The 15084-nt window shown below is 39.5% G+C and overlaps 1 protein-coding gene across 3 annotated transcripts; it reads left to right on the top strand.

Annotated features, from left to right (window-relative positions):
* The first annotated feature begins 8623 nt into the window (after positions 1-8623).
* Positions 8624-12809, top strand: Yae1d1 (Yae1 domain containing 1). 3 transcript variants are annotated; one of them, XM_005397732.2, is made up of 3 exons: positions 8624-8704; positions 10185-10306; positions 12202-12809. In XM_005397732.2, the coding sequence occupies exons 1-3, from the start codon at positions 8678-8680 to the stop codon at positions 12629-12631; spliced, it is 579 nt and encodes a 192-aa protein (XP_005397789.1). In that variant the 5' UTR covers positions 8624-8677; the 3' UTR covers positions 12632-12809. The 3 variants fall into 3 exon arrangements, with proteins under 3 accessions (XP_005397789.1, XP_013376548.1, XP_005397788.1); XM_013521094.1 differs by having other exon boundaries at positions 8624-8806; positions 10236-10306; XM_005397731.2 differs by having other exon boundaries at positions 8624-8806.
* The last annotated feature ends 2275 nt before the right edge of the window (positions 12810-15084 follow it).

Raw genomic sequence — 15084 nt, 5'->3', positions numbered from 1 at the left:
CACAACCTTGTGCTTGCCAGGCAGGCGCTTTGCCGCTGAGCTAAATCCCCAGCCCCTCATTTGCCTCTTTTATTTAGCCTTCACCGAACGTTCATTTAGGAGATTGAGGACCTAATCAGCCCATGGTTACAAAATTGAAAGGAAAGTTCTAAAAATCCATAAAAAGTGATTTTTAAGTCATTATTTATTTTTCTTGTATCTTGCCTAGCCTCCCCTAACTTCCCCTGTATCATCTTAATCTTAGTAAATTCTTAAATTGAGCCAGATTTATAAACAATTTATTACTACATAATTGTAACTAGGACATGAAATCCTTAAAATGTGCTTAATTAAGAACTTAATTATATTCACTAATTCATTTAATAAGGTATCTGTTCATAGTTAGATATTTAAATAAATTATTAAATATTAAGTGATTGATAATTTATATTTCATAAATATTTGAATTTTATTTATGTAGTACAAGGCATTGGAGATAAAATAGATAACTAGAACTTACAGTCCTGGCCTCAAAGAGTTTATGGTTTAGTACATAATATAGATAATCTGGCATAGGTAAAGACTATAACACATAGGGTAGGGGCAATTAGGCAACTAACCTAAACTTAGAAGATAAGAGAAACTTCCAAGAGGAAAGGACAGATAAGCTAAGACCTGAATGACATCTAAGCTAAGTAGCCTTTGGGGGGATGGAGGCCAGGACAGAGGAAAAGTCATGTGACAAAGACCTGAAAATAGGTGTGTGCCAGTAAAGGGTAGCAAGAAGCAAGGCCAGAAGAGAGCAGAGCCAGATCACACGTGGCACATCTAGCCAGAATAAAGGCATCGGTATTTTATCTTGAGAGTGATCAGAATGTATTGAAAAGAATTAAGCAAGAGATGGCCCTATCAGATTTTGCTTTAAGAATGATGCTCCAAGCCAGGCGTGGTGGCGCACACCTGTAATCCCAGCTCTCAGGGCACTGAGGCAAGAGGATCATTGTGAGTTCAAGACCAGCCTGGGCTACAGAGTGAGCTCAAGGCCAGCCTGAACTGCATAGCGAGACCCTGGCTCAAAAAGATTAAAAAAAAAAAAGAGGAATAATGCTCCAACACAGTGGGGAAAATAGGCTGGAGGGAAGACAGGACCAGTGGTGGGAAGATAATTCAGGAAACTGTTATAACAGCCACATGGGACAAGATGATAGCCTGAACCAAGAAAGCAGCAGCAGAAACAGAGAAAAATGGATTAATTTGAGAAAGTTGTAAGATGTGGCCAGAGAACAAAAAAAAGGAGTCAGCCTCCTGGCTTGGGCAATGGATACACAGGGCTATGCAATGAGACGCAATGCTTCCCACTCTTGACTGTTCAGGTTTCCACCCCAGAATGAAGATTCTGATTTAACAGCTCTGGGTTGGGACTAGGAACTCTGCATCCCTAACAAACTCCAGATGATGCTGCCTCCACAAGCATTGGTACCACATCTTGAGTAGCAAAAAACTGGAGCACATAGAAAGGAATCACATTGCGAGGAAAAAAATAAATTCAGACATGATGCACTAACATCTCTATGATAAATCTGAGCAGAGATACCTTTCAGGCAGCTAGACACACAAGTCTCATGCATAGAGGAGAGTGAGGAGGGAGAGATCTGAGAGTCATCTACATAACTGTTATGGATGGCTGGGGCAGTAGCTTACTGGTAGAGTGATTTCCTAGCACACCGAGGCCGTAGGTTATATCTCTATCATACATACTGGAGATTGCCTCCACCTCTTTGCCACCATTTTTAAGTCAGATTCCAGTTGGTTGAAAAGTGAGAGGTACAAAAGTGATTCTTTTAAGTTCACTTGTAAAAGAAAAGAGGAGCCTAGAGTAATAGCTAGGAGAGTTGGAAGGTGAGGAGGGGTTTTCTTTAATGATGAGATAGATATGAATATGCTTAAATGCTATTCCACATAACTGTCCATCGATAGGCCATTAGAAAGATCAATCAAGCTTCCTGTCTAATACTTCTACTTCATCTTTTCTGATATTCAACAAACATTCTATATGGCACTAATACTTTTCCTCTTAGCTTTGACAGCTGAGTTACAAATGGAGCAACGCTGCCTAGAATCTTTACTTATCCTAAAGCCTTCTCCTTAGAAGCTGTATTTCAAATGCTCTCTTGTACTCACCACTAGCAACAATTTTATTTTGTAATACATGTTACACAGCCTCAGAACAAAGCTGATATAAGCAATTAAAAGATGGCACCAAAGGAATGAGCTGCTGAAACCACCAAGGGTAGAACAAATGAAAGTTTAAAAGAGACAAGGAAAAGTGGGAACATTATTTCCCCTGCCACATGGAAATCAGCTCTGCTTGCTGGTTTCCAAAGGTGAATGATTAAAGCCAATATGCTAGAAACTTGGAAGAGGATTCTAGAAAAGGTCTTTGCCCTCATAAGAGTTTGTTATGTTAACTACAAAAGAGTAGTTTACAAAAAGCACAAACTAAGGTGTGGGAGCCTGAGATAAAGAATGAATTTAGCAGGAGATGGGGAATATGAGAACATAAAAAAAAAAAAAAGAATAGTGGAAGCCTCTGAAAGAAAAGACAAGGATGACTGATAAGCAGAAGAACAAGGAGAAAAATACAGCAAATGCTAAAGGTTGACCCCATTACAGAGTATTTATTTAAGAGACACTGAGCTGCAAGATAAGTTTACTAAATACTCTGCTGTAAGTTCACATTATGACATGAGAATTTATGTAGGGGATGTCATCGTTATTTACAGTTCATTTTTTTTAAAAAAGCCAGAATACTATTTTGGAAACAATAGAATCACACACTTGAAAAGACCTTGAAAGATCCTCTGGTTCTTGAAGACAGAGTTAACTGGCTTCCTCCAATTGCTAATGCCTACAGGATCTGTCCCAGACTTCTAGCTGAGGCCACACTCCTCCACGGCATCCCCAGCCACGTAGTGAGCATGGCAGGGGTAGCAAAAGCCAGCCTTGTGGGCCACATGCAGGACTCCTCTTGCTCTTTGCCCCAGAGCGCCCTCTGTTGACACAGACACTGTCAGATCTACATGGCAATCTGAGGCTCTATCCCCCCAATCCTTCCTCCTCTTCCCTTCCCTGCCACAGGAATCAGAACACCATCTTATGGTTTGCGTCTGGATGTCCTCCCAAAGCCTCATGCAGTCATGGGGCAGGCTGCTAGAGTTTATGATAGATTCATGGTCCAATGCTGGGATTATGGGTGTGAGTGCTACACCCACCCTGGGGCTGGTAGTTTGCATAGAATATTAGGGAAGGAAAGAAGCACTTTCTGCTACTCCTCCCTTTCCTGCTCTTGTGGCTTTAGCAGTTTTCTACAGCAATGAAAGGTTGCTCTCTGTCATGTGCCACTCTGTCTTGGAGTCAGCTGAGTATGGACTGAAACCTCCACAATTTATGAGCTAAATAAACCTTTCCTTCCTTAATATTGGGCATAGGATATTTTGTCTCACCAACAAGAGAAAAGTAACTAAGAGAGCAGCCCTTTCTAAAAGGTTCTCCCTGCCCACTCATGCCTCCTCCTCTTTGTATCTCTCACAAGCAATATTCTCCTGACTCCCCACTAACCTCATATACTCCTAATTTTCCACACCAAACTGGAAATTATCTAAAATTCTAACAGTGAGTGAACAGGTGGTAAGTCATGGTATATCCATACAACAAAAAGTGTACTCAGCAAGAAAAAAAAAAATCCACCCAAACATGCACCCACATGAACAGATCTCTAACTCCACTCAGCTCCTGATATCAATAGTGCAAAAAAATACATTTACAATACATGTGTCTGATACAAGTCTTATGTCCAGAGTATATACAGAACTTTTAAAACACATTTTTTAAATGGGCATAGATTTCATTTAAAACAATGTACATGTGGAAAATGAGCAGATGAGAACATGTTCAGATCATAAGTCATCTGGAAAGTGAAAATTAAAACCACAGCAAGGTAATCCTACACACTCATCAGAATAACTAAAATGTTCAAAATGATAGCTCCAAGTAAAGTAGAGGATGTAGAGTAACTGACACTCTCACAAATTGCTGCCAGGAGTGTGAAATAGTATGATCATGTTGGAAAATAGGACTTTAATTTATAACCTACCATATCATTCAACAATTCCATTTCTAGATATTCACCCAAGGGAAATAAAAACATATGTGCACAAAACGACATGTACAAGAATGTCCAGAACAGCTTTACTCATAAATGCCCCAAACTGGAAACCATCTAAATGGGCAACCATGAATGAATAAACAAGTCATGGCAGAGCCATACAATGAAAATAGGACTTAGCAGTTTAGCAATAAAAAGAAGAATCAAGAGGAATGTGCAACCTCATGAACTGTCTTAACTAAGCCAGACATATAAAAAGACATATGTGATTCTATTTCTATGAAGTTCTAAAACTAGCAAAATTCATCTATAAAGACAGAAATCAGATCAAGAGTCGCCGAGGGTGTGGAAATGACTGCAAAGGAGAATGAGGGTATTTTTGGGGATGACGGAAATTTGCTAAATGTATATACACAAGGGTGTATATATTTGCCAAATACATCAAATTGTACACTCAAAATATACATATGTTACAGTCTGATTGTATTTTTTCTTTGTTTTTTTTTTTTTAATTTGGGGGGTACTGGGAATCAAACTCAGGGCCTTGCATTTGCCAGGCAGGTGCTGTACCACTGAGCTGTCTCCCCAGCCCTGTTGATTGTAAAACACACTTGAAAAAATATGTTTCTGGCATTTACAAATCTATATCAGACACTAAATACTAAATAAATATGTAAGTAAATATTTTATTGAATAACTTTTGGTATTCAAGTAAACTGTTTATCTCTTTTACATTTCTGGATGGTTTTTAGTAGAAAAGAATAGGGCTATTGCTCTGCTTATTTTACCCGTTTATTTTACTCCAGAGACTTTGTGAGATTCTCTCATTTTGTTATTTTTAACTGAAATCCTTTGAGTTTTGTAGGCATACAATCATATAATTAGCAACAACTTTATCTGTTATTATCCAACATTTATACAGATTAATTTGTTTACCCTCCTTCAAAAGATTCTTCAAAAGAATCTTAAATAATAATGGCAGTCACCAAATGTCCTCTGTTTTCTAACTTTAAAGCATAGGTGTCCTGTATTTTGGCTTGCCTGAGCCACACTGTATAAAGAGGAATTTTCTTGGGCCACATATAAAATGGAATATAGTTAAGGTATATGTTTTTAAAAGAACTTTTCCTATCTAATTTATTATATTACAAATTAACACTACAAACCCAAGTTTAAGAATTAAGTAAGAACACTTACATGACTGCTTAATACAATAAACAGTGTGTCACAGGCACACAGATGTGTAGATGTGAAAATACTATTATTATACTTGCCAAGCCCCACTATACATGTAACATCTGATACATGGGGTTCCCATTCCGCTGTTGGTGATAAGTTATACTGAATTCTCCCCTATACAGTGTTCCTTTGTCATCTGCACAGTCCACACTGGAGAACCAGGCAACCGAGTCAACAAAAGCGTCGCTAAAAATCACGTAATAATGTTGAAGATTTACATTCTTATCGCTTTGCATCACTACCACTACATTCAGCCCACAGGGCCACGGGATGGACACGACTGCCTTAAAGGAAATATTTTAACAACCAAGTGTTTAAAATATGACTTGTATGCTCTGCTTTCTCTTCAGATTGCATAAATCTTTAGCCTTTTAAAATATGACTTGTTATTGGACTTTTGGTAAAGTGTGTATCAATTTGTAGTCTATACCTATTTTTAGTTCACTTTGCTTTAGAATAATTTTTATTTTATCATCTCTTTTTCTCCAAGAATGATTTTTAAATTTTTCCAATGAATTTTCAGCATTTATTAATATGTTTCCTCACTTTAAATTGTTCAGTCAATGAAATATGGTTACAGATGCCTTAATATTGCAAAGTTTGGTTTCCTGGAATAAAATTTGTTAAATTTTTTTTTGGTGAGATACTGGATTTTCCTTTGGATACATATTCATAAACTAACTTTAACTTTGTTAAATCTCAATACTATTTCATTTTACAATAAGGGTGGTTTCATAAAATAATTTAGGGAGTTTCCATCTTTTTTCTGCCTTAAACAGTAAAAATAATATTTAATTATCCATCATTCTTTAAAGACTAAAAAGGATTTAAAAACTTAACTGTGAACCTAATCATGCTATTTTATAGCAGATATTTAATCTCCAATTTTTTTGTTGTAATTAGGCTCTTCATAGTTTTTACTGTTTGAGTCAATTTTTTAAGAAATCATTCATATCTGCTAGGTTTTCACATGTGTTGCTCTTAAGCTGTAGTTAGTAATTTATAATCTTTTAATTTTCTTCTGAATCAGTGGTTACCATCTTTCTAATTTCTACCCTACATAATTTTGTTCTTTTTCACACACAAAAAAAAATCAGAGCCATGGCAAGATTATCTTATCTTTGGTGTTTTGGTTTTTTTTTTTGTTTTTGTTTTTCTCCGGTACTGGGAACCGAACTCACGACCTGTGCTTGCCAGGCAGGCGCTTTTGCCGCTGAGCTAAATCCCCAGCTCTTTGGTGTTTTTAAAGAACCAGGTATTACAGTTATTTCTGCAAATTTGAGGATTTTCTACTTTATTAATTTCAATTGTTATCTTTATTGCTTCTCTTACTATCATTTTGTTTCCAATTAAGATATATATCTTCATATATTTTATATTAATAAAATGTTTTATATTTCATATTTATTGAATGAAAAATTCTCTGTACTCGAAATGGTAACTTCAAGCTCAGCGTGGTGGCATACACTTGTAATCCAAGCACTCAGGAGCTGAGGCAAGAGGACCACTGTGAATTAGAGGCCAACCTCAGCTACATAGCAAGTTCAAGGCCAGCCTGAACTGCATAGTGAGACCCTGTGTTACGGTTTATGTCTGTGTGTCCCCTCCAAAGCCTCATGCGGTCACGGGGCAGGCTTTTAGAGTTGAATAATTGTGGGTGTGAGAGCTACACCCTCCCTGGGGTGGATAGTTTACATATGTAAGGGAGAGGAAAAGAGTGCTTGGGCCGTTTTCCTCCCCCATTCCGCCCTGGTGTGGGGTTGTTGCTTAGCTGTGTTCTGTACCCTGAGCTGTTGCCATGTGCCACTCTGCCTTATAATCTGCTAAGTACGGGCTGAAACTTCCACGAACTGTAAGTGAAATAAACCTTTCCTTCCTTAATTTTGGGCGTCAGGTATTTTGTCCCAGCAGCGAGAAAAAAGTAACCAAGACACCCTGCCTCACAAAAAAAAAAGGGTGGGGGGAGAGAGAAAGAGTAACTTTGAGGCTGAAGGTGTAGTTAGTGGTACAGCAGGTACAAGACACTACGTTCTATCCCCAGCACACACACACACACACTCACACTAAATCACACTAAATCACTCACACTCACACTACATCAAAAATAAAATAAAATCGTAACCTTCATCATCCCACTTCCCCACACTCTCATTATTACTGTGCTTGTTTTAAAATTTTTTATACCATTTATCACTTATGATCTTTCAAGTATATGAGTTCTTAATACATAAACCGGACATGGAGGCAAACACCTGTAATCCCACCACTCGGGAAGCTGAAGCAGGAGGATTGCTGCAAATTCGAGACCAACCTGGGCTACATAGTGAGTTCAAGGCCAGCCTGAACTACATAGCAAGACTCTGTCTCAAAAAACCCAGAAAAAAAAACTGAGTTGTTTATATATTGCTTATTGCTCATCCTCTGTCAACTGTACACGCAGAAAGTCCACCCAGAAAGTCCACAGGGCTGGGAACTTTTATCTGTATTGCTCACCGATACATCTCAAAAGCCTAAATGGTGCCTGACATAAGCTAGGTATTCAAGAAAGTGTTAGGTTATTATGATCGTATGACGCATTTGAGTCACAAAAGGGGTAAACAGGAAGATGCTGGTGTCCACTCAGTCACCCACACCCAGTCAGCTCTCCTCTTGGTTCCTGCCAGGCCTGGGGCTGAGACTCAGCACCGCGTCCCCACCTCCCCAAGCCACGCCCCTGCATTTAGGGCAGGGCAGGGAAGGATGCTTGCTGCCAATCAATGCGGGGGAGAAAACGCATTGACTTTACAAGACTATTCTTCCCATTTCTTACAGATCTTCAATTGGCAGCAGAATCAGTTTTTTTTTTTTTTAGTATTATAATTATTAATGCTACACGACCCTAACAATTAAATACACCAAGGGGGATCCTAAAAGAGTCTTGGGCAGTCAGGTCAACACCATGAATGGTTTCACCAAAGCGCCCTTCGCCTAAGCGAGACCTGTAGTCCCTGAGGGGAACGCAGTGGGTTACTTGGGATGCGGGCGGCCCTGCTCTGACGTCAAGGTCGTGAGGCAAAACCAGGAAAGAAGCCGCCTCGCGCCACTAAAAACTTGCCCCCTATGTATCCCTGAGGGCGCCCCCAAAACACCAGGAACTAAAAGCTCACTCCCTGCCCCAAGTACACCCGGAGCCCGATCCTCGCACGCGCAGTCGCAGGCCGAGCCCGGCTCGCGGTCCTCGCCCCGCCCCCTAGACCGGAAGGACTCACCGGCGTTTCCTGTGGTCGGCGAGCAACCCTGTGGGTTACCTCGGTGATGTCGTGGTTTCAAGCTGCTCAGTCGGTTGGTAAAACGGGAGACCAGGGGGACGTGTTTGACGAGGACGCGGATGAGTCGCTTGTGGTACAGCGGGAATGGCGGAGCCACATGCAGAGACGAGTCAAAGTAAAGCGGGGTGGAGGCTGCGGGGATCCTTTGGGGTGCCGAGCTGTGGGGACGGGGGCCTGGCGATGTGAAGGAGCGGGGTTCCCGGGCCTGCTTGCTCCCCGGTCTGCCCCGATCTTGCTCAGATTCCCCAGTGTCACTGGAAAGTGTGTTGTGAGTTCCTGCCGCAGCCGCGGACCTACCTAAATAAACTTTATCCAGACTTTAAAAAGTTTGTAGTTCAGCGAGGATCATAGGGGAAGGAGTGGAAGACGCATATGGGCACCACTCTTGACTGGCCGAGGACGCCCTTCCTCGGTGCTCCCTGCACGGGTGGGGGATCCCAGTTAGGAGTGACACCAGTCAAAATGTTTGGGAAAGGCGGATTGAAGAATGCTGTCTCAGGGAAGTAGGGGAGAGTTTAGTGTGAAATGCCACTGGCTGGATAAGAGAATATTAAAGTTGGTTTCCTTTTTATTAAGTGTGAACTATTCTTTCCTAATTTGCCTCACTCTTCCTTGAAACTAAGCGTAATTTCTGGGTGGGTCGCTCAGAATTTTGAACTAAGACGTAAGATCCGCATCCACATATTTGCTAACTATTGAAGCATCCATACAGCAGCAGTTGGGGGATCTGCCCTAATTTAATCTTTCGGTAAAGTTAATACTAGCTTAGTCCAGCAATCATGTTGTCGGTTACAGAAGCGCTTTCCAAGAGGTTCGGACTAGACCTATAAGTATTGAGCATCTTGTGAGTGCCATGACACCCTGGAGAGATACAAGGCAGAATCTCTATCCACTGAGAATTTGCAGGTTGATTGAATTTGGGTATCAAGAAAAATTTCTAAAACCAGACTTCTCATCTTCCTTTTCCTAAAACTGTTTCCTCTTTCTCGACTTTACCAGCCTTCTTACTCACCCATACAATTCCAGTCAGTTGCCAAGCGCCAGACGTGTAATTTCCTCACTGTGAAGACATTGTTAATAGAGTTTTTGAAGCTGTGTTTCGTGGGGCACAGCGGCCCGCACCTGTAATCCCAGCACTTGGGAGACTGAGGAAGGAGGATAACCACAAGTTCGAGGCCAGCCGGGGCTACACAGTGAGTTCAAGGCTAGCTTGAACTAGGCTTAGACAGGCTCTGTCTCAAAACAAACAAGATATGTTTAAAATCTGCCCAATACATCTAGACTTAAAAAGTGAGATAAGAAAAGATAAACAAGTAATAAGCTGTTGGGAGAAAAACTGTTTCCTTTGCTTCTGTGCCTGTGCTATATTATGTTCAGTAATAGAAAGACCAAGTTCATCAAGTTTTATAAATTGATTCTGTGCCTTTCTAGAAAAGCCTACCTATCCTTCGCTTTGTGTAGTTACTGCTGCAATTCTTCATTGCTTATTTTAGGAAGGTTATAGAGATGGAGTAGATGCTGGTAAAGCAGTTGCTCTTCAACAGGGCTTCAATCAAGGCTATAAGGAAGGTGCAGAAGTCATTATGAACTATGGGCAACTCAGAGGAACACTGAGGTAATTTAAAAAATGTCAGTGCTGAATCATTTTAGCCATAAGACTGGAGTACTTTTTGTAATGTATAAAAATCAAGTGTTTAACGTGCTTTTCCTAGTGTGGCATACACAAGAGTGCTTCAGAACATGCACTGATGCTACCTTTGAAAAGTAAAAATTATTTCCGTTTCATCCACCTTCATGTGTAAACCAGATATTGTCCTTTTTTTGCAAAGAAATGGTAGGAAGGTATATACTTTATGCTACCCAAACTCCCACCGGTCTCTAATGTAAAGATCTTCACGTATTAAATAAAAGTTTTTCATACTTGCTCGTGTAGTAGAACACAATTCAACAGACCAGAAGTACATTATGAAAATTATAGTTACTAATTGAAAAAATGGTATCTTGTGTTTTAATCTATAGCGGTAATGCCAGATAGCAGGACCAACTGGACAGTTAACGTGTGCTGAGAAATGGACAGGCTCATCCTCTTTGATACTTGAGACCTTTTAAACTAGTCTCTGTAGAGAAAAACAAAATACTTTAACAAATCACTAATTTTGAAAAAGAGAAGAGGACAAAAGAAAACTATCAAAACAAAACAAAAAAAGTCATGTGTTTGGACTTAGACAAAATTCAACTGACAGGGACTAGAATTTATAGTCTGCTATGGTAAGAATATGATCAAGTATCTATATTCACATCATCAAGTTAAATTAATCTTTTTATAAGTTGAAGATGCTTAGTACTGAAGTTTTTGTAACAACTGATTCCAGTTTTAAAACATTACGTCTTGGCTGGGTTGTAACTCAGTCGTAGAGCATGTACTAGTCCACGTGAGGCCTTAAGCTCAATCCCTAGCACACACAAAAAAGATTGCTCTTTGTAATAACCATTATTTATGATATGACATGATTTTCTGAACAATCTAAAATGTTTGCTTCACAAACTCAATTCTCCATGATTCTGGTCACAAACCAAGCTGGACAAATTGAATAAAATTTTCCCATGTCAACTTTGAACCTAACCATTGAATTTGATACTGTTCTTATCCAATTCTCTTTGCAACCAGAATCATGGGAAGAATCAAGTGCATGAACTGAGGTACCACTGTATTCCATACTAGAAAAGTAAGAAAAAAATATTAAATCTAGAATAATACTTCCTTTTCCAAGGAAGTAGTTTATAGTTCCTTAGGTGATTCTAATGTGTAGCCACTATTAAGAATGACTAATTTAACATCGGGCATGGTGGTGCACGCCTGTAATCCCAACACTCAGGGCTGAAGCAGCACTATTGCCACAGGTTTGAAGCTAGCCTGGGCTGCATAGTGAGTCAAAAACAAAAAGAAAAATAATCACTAGTTTAGAATGTTTGATGTCTTTAAAGGAGAAATTGATTTTTTCTGCTCTTTCTGTAAATTGTATCCGTCTGTACCAGAAATTACATGATCCTTAGGGAAAACCCAAAATCATGAAAAGTAGGTATAAAGCTGTGAAGAAGGAGGTATAAACAGTTCATATGATTAGTATGCTTGTTTTATTTGTATTAAAAGATAACACATTCTTATTTTTTAACACGTTCCCACCAGTTTGAACCACTGGTGGTACACACATAACTATCCCATTAAGCAACTTGTACCACCTGATGAAACTGCCCCACACCACCCAATAGGGCAGTTGTGCATGTACCACTGGTACATCAAGACATGAATCACAGCCCAGTCATGGATGTGTTAATTCTATTTTACCATCATTACTTTCTTGATTTTGACTTATGTTATTATCATTAATTCATTTGTGCATGGTGTTTTCTGATCGAAAAACATGTAGAGCTTAGCATCAAACATTGTAAAAGCCTATGACTATTTAATATTTTTCCCATTTAACTTTTTTTTTTAATGTTTTCATTCAGTGCTCTGCTCTGCTGGTGTCACCTTCGTGATAATAGTTCGACTCTGATCAGTAAGATAAATAATCTCCTGGATGCAGTCGGCCAGTGTGAAGAGTATGTGCTCACACATCTGAAATCAATCACATCCCAGCCCCATGTTGGAGATTTATTGGACTCCATTGAGGATATGGACCTTTGTCATGTAGTTCCAGCTGAGAAAAAGATTGATGAAGCTAAGGATGAAAGACTCTATGAAAATAATGCTGAGTTTAACAAAAACTGTGGCAATAGTCCTGGCAGGGCCAGTTGTTCATATTTAGAAGGCTGCAGAACAAAAGAGCCTGCCCATTCCGCCAACCCAAGCCTCACCTGGATTTTAGAACAGACGGCCAGTTTAGTTACACAGCTGGGAGTCTCAGTTGATGTATTACAGCACCTCAAACAACTTTGAAAATCTTGCCTTTCTAATGAAAGCAATGTTCAGAATATTTCTTAGAGCACTTTGTTTCCTAATAAGGTATCCAAAATTGTGCTGGATTCTGCATTGAACACTTCACCTATAGTTGTCTTTCATGAAGTTTGAAATGTCTCCAGTATCAACACTATTAAATGTAATATAAGCCTCTTTAGTCTCTATCACTGGTAATTTATTTGTAATTTAAGATAGGATGAATAAGTGCACATGGCATTGTCATTTTCAATTTTCTGATCAAAATCAAGCATTTTTAGACTTTAGCAAAAGTGAACTAGAATCAAACATTTTGTAGGAAGTTGCTGCTACTTTCTGCTTTGGTCACCATCAGGTGATTCTGTACTTCATCACCAATTAATCAGACCTAAGTTACCAAAATTAACCCAACTCTAACGTTATAGATAGACACACAGCAGTGCATATGTAGATTTATAGATATATAGCCATATATTTAAGGCACAGTGAAAATTGAAGTAATATTTATACTGTTTACTGAAAGATTAAAAGCATATATACTAAATTCAGTGTAGTTAAATATTGATATGAAGTAAAGGTGTTCAGGGTGGGCATGTTTGCAAAACCCGTAGTCCCAGCACTTAGGAAGCTAAGCCAAGAGAATTGGTTTTTTGTTGTTTGGGTTTTTTGTTGTTTGGGGGCTTTTTTATTTTGAGATAGGGTCTCACTATGCAGTTCAGGCTGGCCTTGAAACTCACTTTGTAGCCCAGGCTGGCCTCAGACTTACAGCAATCCTCCTGCCTCATCCTACCAAGTGCTGAGATTACAGGCATGAACCACCATGCCCATCCAAGGCACGAGGATTGAGTATTCAAGACCAATCTGGAGTGATTTCAAGGCCACCCTAAGCTGCACAGTTCAAAAAAAACAGACCAAAAAAGCAGCATACTCAGTTCCATGAAAAATGTAGAACGTACACTTCCCACTCAAGTCTGAAGAACAATACCTATTTAGTTTTTCTAAGTAGCGAGGAGTTAGTAATGTTGCCTAACAATGTGCCAGGTTATTTCTAAATTGTACCTTTGTTTGACATTCTCACAGGAATGAAAACACTGACTTCTGTACTATTACCTCGAGGTGAAATTGTTAGTCTCACATAGACCAAATTAGATTCAAATTTTTGCTCTAAGACCTGAGCATGTCAGGATCAGAATTTCTAACTACTTTTTTCACATGAAACACAAATTTAAATGAGGTGCCTGACCTTAGAGGCACTCAAATAATTATCCTTTGAAGCCTTAGTTGCTATGTCACCATCTACTTTAAAAGATATACTGTGATAATCTAACTAAATATCTTTCCAAGGGTCTAAGAAAATGTACTACTGTGATCTTAATTAAACCCACCTCAAAATTCACAGGACATTAAGAAGCTGAGACAACAAAATTTTAAATTATATAGAGTTTCAGGTTTTACTAAAACATGCTGAAGGTATCAAAGTGACATTTGAAAACTAGCCTTTAAAATAAGTGCTAGCAAGGTAGGGTGGTGCATGCCTGTAATTCTAGGTTCTCAGGAGGCTGAGGCAGGAAGATAGTCAGTTTGAGGACAACCTGGGCAATTTAACAGAATTCTGACAATGTCTGATAAAATTGTAAAAGGGCTGGAGATAGCTGGGTGTGGTCACACATGCCTGTAATCCCAGTGTTCTGGGTGGCTGAGGTAGGAGGATCACAAATTTGAACCTAGCCTGGAGCAACAGAGTGGTTTAGCAAGACCCTATCTCAGGAAAAAAAAAAAAAAAAAAAAAAAAAAAAAAGGCTAGGAATGTAGCTCAGTGCAAAGGCTCTGGGTTCAATCTTCACTACTGTGGGGGCAGGGCAGGGGAGAATCATATCCAGGTGTAAACACCATTTCAGAGATTGAGAGTTTACTAATTCATCTTGTTACATTTTTTCCTTGTTTGTGGATGCAGCTAAAATCTCTGAAAAAGCCCCACCTATGTCCACATGAGGCCTTCGGGGGACATAAGGACATAAGCTATAACAGTTGCCTTGAATAAAAACTTCATGAGTAGTAAGTCCTGAGATTTTATCTGGGTTTGGCCTCATTAGATTCCAAAAAGATAACCTCTCTTGCCACCATTGGTTATATAATGTGTGTTTGTACAGAAGATCCTATAAACTAAAGTCAAGAGAATTAACTGAGTTGAGGCTCTTGGGTTGGAAAAACTTTCTCTTAAGCTTACAGAAGGCAGAGATTAGTAATTGTACGCTCATTATACCCCTGATCCATGGGTATGAGCCTCTACACTAGAACCAACCAGAGTCTAGGAAAGAACTCTTGCTTGACCTGCAGGGTGTAGGCCTACTAGGTCTTCCCAGGGAAAGATCTAGAGGAAGGTAAATGGTCAGGAAAGATTGCCCCAGACCTTGGGTTGAGTGATGTGGCCAAAGACCCAGACATTGGGTTGAGTG

This window comes from Chinchilla lanigera, unplaced genomic scaffold (assembly GCF_000276665.1).
Source record: "Chinchilla lanigera isolate Chin_1 unplaced genomic scaffold, ChiLan1.0 scaffold00059, whole genome shotgun sequence".
NCBI lineage: Eukaryota > Metazoa > Chordata > Mammalia > Rodentia > Chinchillidae > Chinchilla > Chinchilla lanigera.
This window is presented reverse-complemented; position numbering and strand designations above follow the sequence as displayed.

Bases quoted from the DNA above. Each gene is read 5' to 3' on its own strand.
- Yae1d1 (XM_005397731.2), top strand. From the start codon at position 8,678: ATGTCGTGGTTTCAAGCTGCTCAGTCGGTTGGTAAAACGGGAGACCAG. The intron at 8,807-10,184 runs GTAAAGCGGGGT...TGCTTATTTTAG, and splicing joins ACATGCAGAGACGAGTCAAA to GAAGGTTATAGAGATGGAGT. The intron at 10,307-12,201 runs GTAATTTAAAAA...GTTTTCATTCAG, and splicing joins CAACTCAGAGGAACACTGAG to TGCTCTGCTCTGCTGGTGTC.